The sequence below is a fragment of the Peromyscus leucopus genome, chromosome 7 (genome assembly GCF_004664715.2).
Source record: "Peromyscus leucopus breed LL Stock chromosome 7, UCI_PerLeu_2.1, whole genome shotgun sequence".
In the NCBI taxonomy this organism is placed as follows: domain Eukaryota; kingdom Metazoa; phylum Chordata; class Mammalia; order Rodentia; family Cricetidae; genus Peromyscus; species Peromyscus leucopus.
Window position 1 is genome coordinate 21,677,260 of NC_051069.1, and position 13,817 is coordinate 21,691,076.

Below are 13,817 nucleotides of genomic sequence, written 5' to 3' on the forward strand. Positions count from 1 at the left end.
GAAGGAGAAAGGACATGAGAAAAAAAAAAAAGAGAGGATTTTTTTTTTAAAAAAGGAAAGGAGTGACAGGAGGAAACCCCCTGGGCTTGGCCCCTTTTCTGGGGTCAGTCCAGTAAGGCCCTCAAAGGGTCAGGACAGGCTGCTCAGACCTTTACTGCTTGTCTGGGGGCGGGGGGCGGGGGCGGGGGGTGTGCTGGCTTCCAGACCATGGGCACCACAACTGATGCTTGTACTTCCCAAAAAACCATGCCTGGCCTGATGGAGGAATACAGTGTGTGTGGGGGGGGAGAGCTCACAATATGAACATTATTATGGTGAGGTGGGTAAGGTCAGCTGTTGCGGATCGGAGAGCTCCCCCAGGTCCACAAGCACAGCCAGAACCCCAGATTTTACCGTCTTAGCCAAAATAGTAGGCTTGCTGAACCTGCCTCCACATTCCAGAGCAGCACAACCTGTTCTGTACTGAGGATGAGGCCCAGAGGGGGGTGGATGACTTCATAGATGCCCATGGGAACTGTCCCCACTAAGACCCTGAAGCAGCAGCGTCGTCTTCACCTTTTCAAGTTCGAGAAATGTGGGTGTTTTCAAAAGCTAGGGGTTTTTGTTTTGTTTTGTTGTTTTGTTTTGTTTTTGCATTCTCTTTGTGTTGTGCAAAGGTTCAAACTTGGCCTTGGGTATGCAAACCTTATCAGCGGGACCCTCACTGTACCCCCTGACACCCAAGCTTCGGGAATGAGCGCTGACCCAGTTGCCTCTCCCCCAGAAAAACCGAAGGTGTATCAAGGTGTCCGGGTGAAGATGACCGTGAAAGAACTCCTACAACAAAGAAGAGCACACCAGGCCACCTCGGGGGCAACTGTAAGCACGACCCCCTCCCTCCCCCCTCCCTCCCTCCCCAGTCCATGGTAGGCCTCATTCAGCCCCCCCCCCGTGTCTGGGAAGATGGAGAGACCACCCACAAGCACAGCCCTGCTCAGGGAGTCTTAACAACTTCTGCTCCCAGCTTCACCCCAGGTTTCCACAGGCAGCCACAAAACATGTGGGACATGGTGTAGGGTTCAGGGATGTGGAAGGCTCATCGCTCACTCTTCATAGTTGAGTGTGGAAGGCTTGTTGGTCCTCTGCAAGGGAGAAATGCAGCCAGCAGGTAAGTACATGGCTACAGTATTAAGATAGAGTACAGACATAGCCCCCATACACTCAGAGAAAAATCTCCCCCAGAAACCCACCTAGTTTCTCTGTAACTTAGACTCTGGGGTCATTTATGTGAAAAATCACCAGTCACTGGAAGTCTCCAGGAGAAAAGGACCCTGTCTCTAAAATGCACAGAACTAGTAGAACACTGATCTGAGCAGTCCTGGGGTATCCTGCCACTTCACATATACTACCAGAGTACTTAGGGCAGCTGCAGAAACGTATACACTAGGTGTGGTTGTCCACCGGGAAGAAGTTTAATTGGATCAGACAGCTAGGACTCCAATCACATATGTTAGTTACCATTGGTTCCCATCTCCATGCGGTGCTGTCTGTGTTCCAAGGAGGACTTCATGAAAGGGAGGGGGAGGAGAAGCTATGGGGGAATTGTGAGGTAGGTTTCTGAGCCAGAGGAACTGGGTTTAGTTCTCAGAAACTCTGTGGCTCATATCCACCAACACATTAACTTTCTTTTGTCTGTTCCCTCCATTTTTCAGTTGAAAGCTAATAGGGCTGTAAAGGGTTAAATGAGTACTTACAGTATTTCCCACAGTGAGTACACAATGGATATTCTTTGGGAAAGATCACTAAAATAAATTCCAAATGAGGATGGATAGCCAGTACACACTAATGTATATTATACCTTTGGCTTAGAACTTAGAGTTCATGGATATTTGCTATGATTTGGTACATACAGCTAGAGAAATTAGTTATCTCCACTCCAGGGAACTGTAGACTGTCCCTGCATTGCAAAAGGGAGTTCACAGTTGTTTTTTTTTTTTTTTTTTTTTTTTTTTTGTTGTTGTTGTTGTTTTTTAAGCACTTCTGTATATTCATTATTTCATTTGGTTGTAATGATCAGATGACATAAATAGACCAGAAATGTGTCCTCCATGATTGCTAAGATCCAAAGTCTTGAAGCTGACAACAGGCTAAAGGCAGAGCCAAGATAATATTTTTTGTTAGTGTTGGCTCTCTAAACTCATCATACTAAGCAGGAATTTAATAACCTCATTATTAAAATTCCATTAATAAAACTGGGGCCATGGGAGCTGGAGAGGACTTTTGCAGACAAACATCAATCAACAAAGGTGTTAAAACATACTCTTTCAGCAAGGAGCTTTGGTACTCTGCTTCAGCTGTACCCGGAGCAACCATCTCATTTAGGCAAAACAATCCTGTCACTGCTCAAGCCTTACAGTTGGTGTGACCACTGTGGGCTTGTTAGCAGAGTGGAGGGTAAGAGGAAGTATGTGACCAGGTTCTGTTCCTGAGAGAGTTCTGATTTGACATTTTCTGGGTTCCCTCTGAGAATGAAGAGGGACTTCGGAAGCACGTCTACCAAGAACATACACTACTGCCTCCTAGGATGTTCTCACTCACCCCTGACATTTCCAGCACTCAAGAGTCAGGCACATAGCACTGAAGTAGGAGCCCCAGATGTGAAATCCCTTTCTGAGAGCAATGAGAAGGATGTGGGATCCTGGGGCTGTTCCAACAGTGTACCCAGTCGGCAAGGGAGGAGAATAATGTGTGCCTGCTCCATGCAGACCTGCCTAGTTTAACAAAGACTGTATCCATCTTCGTCCAATGTTAAAAGACATCTCTGGGAAACAGTAATCCAGGGAGAGAATTAATTGTGTCAAATATTGCAAAGCAAAAATAAATCTATCTTGGTTTTTTTTTTGCTATGAAGTCAGAGGAGTAACTAAAATTTTAAGAAAGCAGTCATGAATGGTAGTTATAGACTGAGGTAGATATCCAGGTCTCAAGTGTACCAGAAGAAACTATACACGTCAGACTGGTAAATTTAATTTAAAAACTTATTTCAGCCATATCAAATCACACACACACACACACACACACACACACACACACCACTTCTTTGCCTTTAAAGTTAAAAAAAAAAACCTTGAGTTAGTACTTATCTAAAGATAAAGATAAAAAAATTCTTTTTTTTTAGCATTAATTGTTTTTGGTTTTGTTTTTTAATAGCCTTGATGTGTTTTTATATACTGTTGATTGTGGTTTTGTGTGCTGTCTGAAATCTAAGAGAGAGGCGCCATTCTTTGTATTCTTGGAGCAAAGTAGAAAATGAACCCCAGAGCTAGAAAGATAATATCAAGTAGGATATTGTAAACATACCTCCGGGCAATCACAGGCTAACAAGGAAGCAAACAGACCAGTGGGGAAGCAGGGGTTAAAAGCCAGCTCTATAATGAAGCAGATTTTTTTTAAGACCCATTCCTCCCAAGTCCTTCAGCTCAAGCTGCAGTCGAATATTTGCATAAAGAGCTGGTAAAGGCTTCCAGCTTCCTGGTTCATGACATTACAGCATGGATCGGTTTCAAAATTAACACACCTCCCATTCGAGCAGTGGCTGGCTGTGTGCTGCATGCAGGTGGCTCAGGGAACAGGAGTGAGTATTCCCCTGCAACCCAAGAGAGGTGTGGTGAGCTTGGCTTCCTGGCCCAGAGCAACAGTGCTCTCTGGTCCCTTTAAACTTTAAAGACGCCACCTGAAGTCTAAAGGAAAGAAACCCTGAATTACTCGGTTAGTATAATTGTCCTTTCAACTGGAAAAGGAAAGCTGCTTAACTTTAAGTATTTGAAGGGCTCAGCCTTAGGAATTTTCAGCATTTAGATACAGTAATTTTAAAAAGCAAATTATACAGAAAACAATTTTTTGAAATATGCAAAGAACTGAAATTTTTCTGGCTCTGAACTCAAATGTTTATAGGCTCTAAATCACTGAATACAACTTCAAGAATTTTTTTTTATATTTTTAAAGGCCATAAATGTGAATATTTTAGCTTCCTGATTTAACAAATCTAGAAACAATGTCTCATTATTATTCGTTTCTTTATGAGACGTGAATTCCTAAGACCAAGAAACCAACTTTGAAGAAATGTATGTGACTGAAGGCATAGTTGGGTTAAGTAAACGTTAATTCTTACTCATTATAAAATAAATTGCTTAATAGAAAGGCTGCTTGCTGAGTTTTCTTGAATTGTTCTATATTTCTATAACAAAATATTTTACATCAACCTTTGTCAAAATTAATCACTTAACATTTTAGCAAGGAATCTGATGTTAGGAAATAAAAAACAACCCCCAAATAAGCAAATATACAATCAAATCTAAAATATAATGCTGGCTTTACTTAAAGAAGTCCAATGTTCTTAGAAGACAGAGTCTGGCTTACCGCAGCCGATCAGGAGAATCCCCTGCCCAGCTTCCCCAGAACCGCAGCCAGCGCGTCCCTAGGCTTCATGCTTCTCTTCTTGCCTTGACAGCTGTCAGGAAGCAACAGTATCCACCTTCCAGACTCCAGCACGCCATCCTCTGCAGGTCAGTACAACCAGCTTCACAGTTCCCTCAACCCCTTTCAAAAGTCCATCTCGGAAGCCTTTCAGAGCCTGACTCAGGGGTTAAGAGAGGCACCACCATTTAATTGGACTCCAACCAATCAGAAGGTGACTCCAGATGTAAACCCAGCAAGGGAAGAAAGACAGAGCTTGCCCTCATTCTGTACTGTCTGTTCTGTCCCAAGATTTTGTCCTTCACATTTGTCCCAGTTGCTGCTCTCCAAGCAACTCAACTCCATTCTAAAATCAAGGTTTGTTTGTGCAGAAGTTTGTTGTCTTTTCTTGGTGTAGTATGATTTGGGATCAGAATATTCAGAATGATACCTTTCCTCTTGTTCATTTAGCTTCTAGCCGACAGGGGCTCCCTTCCCACTTTTTACTCTCTTCCCAGAAAGCAGTTCAAACAAGTGTAAGTTTCCCCAGCCCAATATGAATAACTCCATTACATAAACACTCCTTCCCACGACACTATGCAGCTAAGACTTTAAGGAGGTCATACAGAAGGAAGCCTGTGCCTATGGCAGTTCCCACCAAACGGGTCACTTTAACTTGACCTGAAAGGAGCCTGAGAATTCTACAGCCCCTTTAATGGGCTCTAACCTCTCTTCTGTGAACCTTAGAGACTGATTATCACACATGGGGACTATTCACAATAACATGGAAAGGGGGTGATGTTTGTCAGATTATTCTCCTTGGCTCTCTATGGCTTTTTTTTTTTCATTGCCCTCCCCTCCCAACATGTCCACAAATAAGACATTTTTGCTCTATACTTCCAAGCAAAGTGTTGTTAACTTGTGCTCTATGTTCTAAGCTTCCTGTTTTCATGTATGCAGTACTATTTTTGTCATTTCCCAAAACCCTCTCCTCAACCATTTAAGTTGCTACATGAAAAGTTTAGGGATGCAGCAATCCTGAATCAAGAGCATAGTACCAGGTTTCCCAAAGCCCCCACCAAATCTATCTGTGACTTCAGGGAAATCTCCCTGAGCTGCAGACAGAGTTTAGATGTCAATGCTTTCATACTCCAAAAAGTGGAGGCATGTGCTCCCCTTGAATGTGACATTTAATTGCAGGCTAGGCCACTATGCCTTTTTTAGTTTTCCCTAACCATATTGAGAGCTACTTATCCTCTTCCTGATCAGATTCATTTCTCTGGTACTTAGGTTAACCCAAGACAACTGAAACAGTCCAGATTCCTAAACTGTTTACTTTTAGGGAATTTCTCAATCACCACTTCCCCCTAAATATAATAAATAGAAAAAAAAACTCTGTTGAAATCTACTTTGCAATTTTTAAGCAAAAAATCATTTCCCTGTCTCTTCTAGGACTATATTTTGAACCCGAACCGATGTCTTCCACACCCAGCTATTTTCAACCCCGAGAATTTTCCACCTGTGTCTCTTGTGAGGAAAGTCCAAGCTGCCTCGACCAGATCTTTGAATCCTACCTTCAGACAGAGACACTCACAGGGCCTTTGCTCAACTCCACGCAAAGTGCTCCCCACTATTTCCCAGACAGCTGTCAAGCGGCCCCTTTCTGCTATAACCAGAGCCTGGTAATTCATCTGCATCCTTCCTGTAACCTGATGGTCACTAACTGTGGGGTAGAGATGCTTTGTAGAAGTGTTTGCATCATCTCATGAGAAAGCTTACAAATGTTGACAACAAGGAAATAGTCAGGGAAGCATTTAAAGTTCAGTGTGTGGGCCCCTTGAAGGGCATAAACCTTTGAATACACACTTATTATGATTCCTGAGTAAATGGATGTCTGGCAATAAAAAGGTCCCCTGCTGCTTGATGTTTTTTAACATCAGTTAGACATCTGTTAATTTGGAAATCAATAGTTTAAACAATAGCCCTTAGATTTTTTTAAGTCCTTAAATGGATTGAGGTGTGTGGGTGTGCATGTGCGTGCGTGTGTGTGTGTGTGTGTGTGTGTGTGTGTGTGTGTGTGTGTGTGCGCGCGCGAGCGCGCGCGCGCACGTGATACCAAATATTCTAATGGGGCCTGGCTTAACTGCTGAATTGGCTCTGCTAACTGGCTGGTTTGGTCTGCCATAAGCAAAGGGACATATTTAAGCCTGAGACAATAAAACAGCTCTGTGGTATATGCCTTTAATCCCAGCATTTAGGAGGCGTAGGCAGGAAGATTAGGAGTTCAAGGCCAATCTCAGCTAAACAGTGAGTGGAAGCTCAGCCTAGGCTACGTGGACCTTCCCTCAAAGAAAGACCAAAAATGTTCTAATCTTTGAAGAATTCAGATTTTCTCTCCTTGATGGATCTCAAATGTTCAGAAATGTGTTCTCTTTAAAATGAGTAAGACTGTTTTTATGTTTTAGAGATTTATAATTTTTTTAAGTTTTAAATGTAAGGTTTTCTTCCTTTTAAAAAGAAATGTGAATATTTTCTCTTTTAGTTTGTCAAAAGTCCTTATAATGGGAAAACTGAATTTAGAGAAGATGGGAAATTAACTCCACAGAATGTGCATATTTTCATGGGGAAATAGCACCCAGTTTCTGCTCAGCTTCCAAGTCTGACAATTGTAAACTTGCTTAAGATGTGGTAGATCTCTGGCAGCTAGGGGGGATACATTGGTGATGGGGGAGGGAGTTTCTTATCTTGGGGTGTCCTAGATGGGCCCTTGAGAACTCAGGTTCTACCTTTGTGTGTTTACCTGGCTCCTCATGGTCAAGGGTGTAGAGAAACAGCCAAGGTGCCACCTGCAGCTTACACTGTGGCATGCAGCAGGATTTGAAGTGCAGGTGACCCGAGACACAGTGAGAGATTTTGTGGTTTAAGAGCAAAACATCCTGCAAAGTATGGTCTTAACAAAGGAAGGCAGTGAAGCAAGGCAATTGATTGTTGGGAAAGAGAAAGGGGAATCTAGGGTGTAGTGTCGTGAAATCACGCAGTCAACAGATGAGATTACTTCTAAGGACTTGGGTGGATGGCTTGAGGCTTATTTTTACCCCTGATTTTCTCACTTTGCACCATTCAATCCACACTGCTCAGTTCTTTTGATCCTGTCTAAGTTACCAAGCTTTTTGTTCCCTGGTTTTCATTTCTCCAGACTCCAGAATCGCCTTCGGATTCCTCCAGTCTCTCTGGCTCCTTTGACTGCAACTACTCACCAGCTCAGCTGCCTTCCTACACTCCAGAGAATTACTCATCTCCGCCTTCTCTGGATTCCCTAAACCACAGCCTCCCAGAGGAAGGCTACCCTTACCACCACCATTGGCCTTCCCACACCCAGTACAACCACTTCTCCCCGGCCACCCCCTCCGTCTGCTACTGTGCATCCTGTGAAGCCGAGCATCTGGATGCTTTCAGAACCACAGAGTTCTTCTCCTACTCCAGCACAGACTATGTGGACTTTGCCCCCTCGGCCGCCGCCGCCGTCGCCGCCGCTGCCACCACCACCAGCGATTTCTATAAGAGGGAAACAAGCTGTGATGCCTGCTACAGTTAGTAAAAAACCACACTGGAACGTGTCGTGGGTATATCTGTTTCTCTACCGCATCTAGATGACACTAACATTCAACCCATTCACAAAACATCCCACATATGGTTTACATCTCACAGTTTTAAACCTCCTGACACTAGTGTAGGAATCGATATGAAGCCCTCAAACCTACCTGGTCTTGTGCCACCCTCATTTTACACACTCACTGTTAAAAATGTTTGTGTGGAATTCCCCCCATGCCTTGCTTCTCAGTGTAACGAACAAACTCTTTTGTAAACTAATAAATAACTTTGTATAATATACGTTGGGTTGTTTTTTTTTTATTTGCAATATTTGATCTCAATATTTGATCTCAATATTATCAATTAGTCAGGAAATCATTTACTATAAATGAACTATAGTTTCATCTAACTTAGTTGTACATTTAAAACTATTCTAATATGATGAAATGCCCTGGATGCCATGGGACAGAGGAGAAGGTCTTGCTAAGAGGCTGAAAAAGGAGAAAGCTGCTTTGGCTAATCGAGGATGTACATCTTGGAGCGACATCAGACAAAGACGTGATGACTCACTGGTCTCTTGTATCCAGCATTAGTCAATGGAATGTTAATGTGACCAAAAGCACACACTTTACCTACAGCAACGTTAGCCTTGAGATAACTCTTTTGCATTTCCAAAATACTGTTTTGTAAACTTTCTCAACAAATATTGATCTTCTTTCTCTCGACATTTGTCATAAAGTAGATCCAGTGCAGAGTTCAGATTTGTGGTTATCCTCTTTTCCTGAACTATGGAGTCATTAAACCCTGCTCAAAGCTCTGTTTTCAGCTCTGTCAGGCCTCCTGGAAGGACCCAACTGTCCACAAGATAGCGGGGTGTCAAGTGTAAGCACTGCTAAGGCCCCAGGGCAGTGTAAGAAGCTGACTGGCTGCCACTTGGTGGCCCTGTCCTTGTGAGAAGACAAGAGTGCTTTCAGAATGACACCATCTGTCCTCTTCCTCGGGACTTAACTAAGGCTTGGGCAAACAGGACAAGTTCTAGCCTGCCTCAGAGAAGAGCTGTGCCGTGGAAATGGAACAATCGCTCCCTTTCTGAGGTGCTAATAAAGTTAGACTTTTAATGGCTTGAAATTAAATTGATATTGGCCTGGAGTCAACAAATACCTATTCATACAGTCCAAGGCCTCTTAATACTCTCCATCCCATCTCCAGCAGCTGTCCCCAAGAGAGAGCAGAGGAACAAACATTGCCCAATGGTTGCCACTAATATATCCCTGCCCTCGATTCCATCCCTCCTCCTGTTCCTGCTTCTCTTCCTCACTCCTCCTCCTCCTCCTCCGTTTCCATTCTCCTCCTCCTCCTCTTTCCCCATCAGCTTGGTACCTTCTGAATCAATTCCCTTCCAGCTTTAACAAAGCATTTTCTGACATCCTTATTTTCTTGTTCTCTCTCTCTCTCTCTCTCTCTCTCTCTCTCTCTCTCTCTCTCTCTCTCTCTCTCTCTCAGTTATGCACACATGCTCATATGTATGCACATGTGTGTGTTATGGTGTGTGGAGGCTAGTATAGATATCAACAGACAGATTATCACTTCATCTTAAAATGATATTTAAGAATTCTTCAGAAATTTAGATTTGGACCAGATCAATAGTAGCCTATTACACATCTGCCATAACTCACGGAGAGAAGCTCTGGAATGGCTCATTGCCAGCAGCACAGGACAACCTGGACCATCATCAGCACGTATCTGGACACATGAACAACATACCAATGCCTCAGTGTGAGAAAGCAGGACAGGGTAAATGTGGGTTGGGGCCAGGTATCTGTATGTTTTACAAAATACATGTTTATCCCAGCCCTTTGCCTATGCTGCATTTCAATGGCTGGTCATTCACTGGAGGGACCTATTATCATAACATGAATCACTCACTTGCTCTGTGTTCTTTCTGTAGACCTGTGCTTGTGTATCATCTCCTCACCCCGCAAACAACCATGTGAGCATCAGATTACTATTGTCCTCATTTTTATAAATGATGAAACTGAAGTCGACGAGATGAAAGAACTTGTCCCATGTCACTATACTTCTAATATGAGTTCTTACACACAGGATACATGAGGATGTGGTGCAAACTCCCAAACCTTCTTCGGTACATGCGCCATATATTATACCTAGAAGAACAATCTTTTTAAGAGTTTGACCTATCACCAGAAAAGTTAGAGCTGCATTTTATCTGGCTTCTCATACAACAGAGACGTTTATAAAATTATAGTTGGAAAAGTAAATGAATGAATAAAACTGTCATTCTAGAACCATCTGAAAATATTAGCAATATAAACCAAATGCTAAGTAAGTACTTTCAGAATGCATAGGAAAAGTTTACAAGGGGATTCAATTTTAAAAACTGAGGTCTGTGACAATTTCAGTTAGGATGGGCACAGACTTACTTTCAAGCCCTTAAGAAACTTAAATTGAGGGTCAACTCTTGAACCTGAGAGATAAGATGGGAGGGTAGAAGGTAACAAATGTTTGTAAACTATTACCTCAAGGGATGACCTAGAGCACAGACATCTTAGTGGCTAGCCTGAGTCTGCAGGTGAACATTTGGGAGCCCTCTGTAGATATACAAGGACAACTGAATGATGGGAGAGGAGGCTGCCTGCTGATACATGTATTTTTATTAGTAACTCATCCATCTAGAATGATTAATGTGTTTAAAACGTTGGGTTATGGACAAAGCCAATAACATTGTGAATAATCAATATCAAAATAAACATGGCCTCATCATTTCCAAATCCTTAAACCTACATAATTAACCCCTAGTACGACACACTGGTAACACTGCTCCAGAAAGTGACCCCATGTCACCCCTTCTCTTACAAATAGTAGGGAGATGACCTGCTTGTGAGTAGGACTTGGCCAGCAAAGTATCTTAAAGCCTTGGAGGTAGATTTTAATGTGGCCAGAGGATGCCATTTCAGACCCCTGTACTTTAAATAGAGAGTAATTAACCTCTGTCCTTATGTTCCCACAGGATTTTGGCAATATGCAAGGACTAAAAATATGAAGAATTTTGAATACAGTTTTGCATGAAAATGAAGCACCGGACTCATTGCAAACAGGAATCTCGGCACTCTGGGCCAAACAGCAGAGTTTGTCTTGAATAATATAGATGAAGAACATCCTTCAGGGCTTTGGGAAATATGAAGGTATAGTGTGTGTGTGTGTGTGTGTGTGTGTGTGTGTGTGTGTGTGTGTGTGTCCATCAGCTCTCACCTGGATAATTAATGGAGAAATGAGGAAAGAAGAGACACCTATTTGTCCCTAGCTTGATGAATTAGATGTGGATTACCACAGCTCCCCTAGGGCTTTCCTAGTGAAGTCACATCCCGCCTCCCATTGAGTAGTCTTGGTTAAGTAGTGCTTTGAGAAGAGTTTTGTTAGGTTATCAGAGTCCTGGGATTGCTCTAATGAGGGGAGATGTGAATCCTGGGGAGGGGTTAAGCTGAGAGTGAGCATCATCACTTCCGATATGGATTAAGATAAGGAATTTCACTGGGATTGTATAAAGGGTCAGTTCTGTGCAAACAGGACTCACCAGAAGGCAAGTATCTCCATGGAGAATTAGGATTCATCTTTAAGTGGGCTCCCTGTGAGAGGTGTAATTGGGGGTGTTTCCTTTTGGATTGTTGTGTCTTAGGGTTTCTATTGCTGTAAAGATACATCATGACCACAGCAACTTTTACAAAGGAAAACATTTAATAGGAATGGCTTACATTTTCAGAGGTTTAGTCCATTATTATGGTGGGACATGGCAGCATGCAGGAAGACATGGGACTAGAGAAGGAGCTGAGAGTCCTACATCTTGAAAGCAACAGGAAGTGAACTGTCTCACTGGGCATGGCTTGAGCATTATATGAGACCTCAAAGCCCGCCTCCACAGTGACACACTTCCTCCAGCAAGAACACTCCTACTCCAATAAGGCCACACATCCTAATAGTGCCACTCCCTTTGGGGGACATTTTCTTTCAAACCACCCCACCCAGATTGTGAACCTAGGCCTATGTTGGTGCATTATGTTTGAACTTTTCCTCTCACACATCGTATTGGTTAACTCCATCTTTTCAGTAAGATATAAAGTCAATATTAGAGAGCAGGGGCCTCTCACACTCACCCTCTCAATTGAAAGCCATGTAAAGTAAGTAGTTTCTAATCCAGGGACTTCTGATAGAGGACTCATAGGAAGTGATCCACAGCCAGCGAGTGGAGGCAAAGGTTGGTGTCATGAGCAAGGACATCATTTAAGAAGCAGCAGCTCCAGGCCTTAGTAGAAGAGGCAGATGGTCACCATGCCAGAGACTGGAGCTTATGTCACTCAAGAAGGTTTTCATGAAAAGAATAACCAACTTAAAACAATCTCACCCTGACATATTGAACATGCAAGTTCAAGAGGGTTTTGATAAACTTGATTGATGATATATTTAGGGCTAGAAAGGGACTTAGAGATCATCTCCCTCAGTGGACCCCAACTATGGTGGCATGTCACGAGGACCTGAGGAGATTTCTTTTTTTGTTGTTTTTTTTTTATTTTATTTATTTATTTTACAATACCATTCAGTTCTACATATCAGCCACGGGTTCCCCTATCCTCCCCACTCCCACCTCCTCCCCTTACCCCCAGCCCACCCCCCATTCCCACCACCTCCAGGGCAAATCCTCCTCCGAGGACTGCGATCAACCTGGTAGACTCAGTCCAGGCAGGTCCAGTCCCTTCCTCCCAGACTGAGCCAAGTGTCCCTGCATAAGCTCCAGGTTTCAAACAGCCAATTCATGCAATGAGCACAGGACTTGGTCCCACTGCCTAGTTGCCTCCCAAACTGATCAAGCCAATCAACTGTCACACCTATTCAGAGGGCCTGATCCAGCTGGAGGATAACTGAATCTCAATATGTAAAAAATTACAAATAGACCCATATTTGTCACCATGCACAAAACTCAAGTCCAAGTGGATCAAAGACCTGAACATAAATCCAGTTACACTAAACTTAATAGAAAAGAAACTAGGAAGCACTCTTGAACACATTGGCACCGGAGACCATTTCCTAAATAAAACACCTGAGGAGATTTCTACAAGCGTTAATGTGTAAGCTGAGTGTGGTCTTGTGCACTTGTAATCCAGAGCTGAGGAAGCATTGGGCTTGTTGACCAGCCAGCCTAGTCAACATGGTGAATTCCAGGCCAGTGAGAAAGCCTGTCTGGAGAAAGGTGGATGGTACCTGAGGAACAACACTGAGATTGTCTTCTGGTACACACAAACACACACACAAGTTAAAAATTAAAATCAGAACCCCAAAATAATGTATTGTAAACTCTGGAGTAGGATCTTGTCATTAGGAATGCTTTTTAAGTCTTTCTTTTAAAATTACAGGAATCTTAGAAAAGCCTTATGTACCCCATGCCCAACTTCCTCAGGTGGCAATGGTCATCTTCTATAACTATAAGACAACAACAAACTCGGGAAGCCAACATGGGTCCCATTCGGTACAATGGACTGCAGACACTGTTCTATTTTCACCAGCTTTTACATGCAAGTATAATTGGTATTTTTTATTAATTTCAAAGTTAAATTTTAATTTTTAGATTACAAAGTTACAGGTTCCCAAGCAGGATTTTCACATATTTTTCACTTTGGCTGACACCCCTCCCCCATTTCTCCCTTTCATCTCCCTGTCCCACTTTCCCTGCTGTACATTTTAGCCCCAGTACGCCCCTTCCACTTTGTTCTATTGTCTTACCC

The 13,817-nt window shown here is 42.9% G+C and overlaps 1 protein-coding gene across 1 annotated transcript; it reads left to right on the forward strand.

Annotated features, from left to right (window-relative positions):
• Positions 1-272: 272 nt before the first annotated feature.
• Colca2 (colorectal cancer associated 2) lies at positions 273-8,323 on the forward strand. The gene is made up of 4 exons (XM_028864931.2): positions 273-858; positions 4,490-4,544; positions 5,887-6,116; positions 7,631-8,323. Exons 1-4 carry the CDS (start codon positions 502-504, stop codon positions 8,027-8,029), a joined length of 1,041 nt encoding a protein of 346 aa, XP_028720764.1. The 5' UTR covers positions 273-501; the 3' UTR covers positions 8,030-8,323.
• Positions 8,324-13,817: the final 5,494 nt, after the last annotated feature.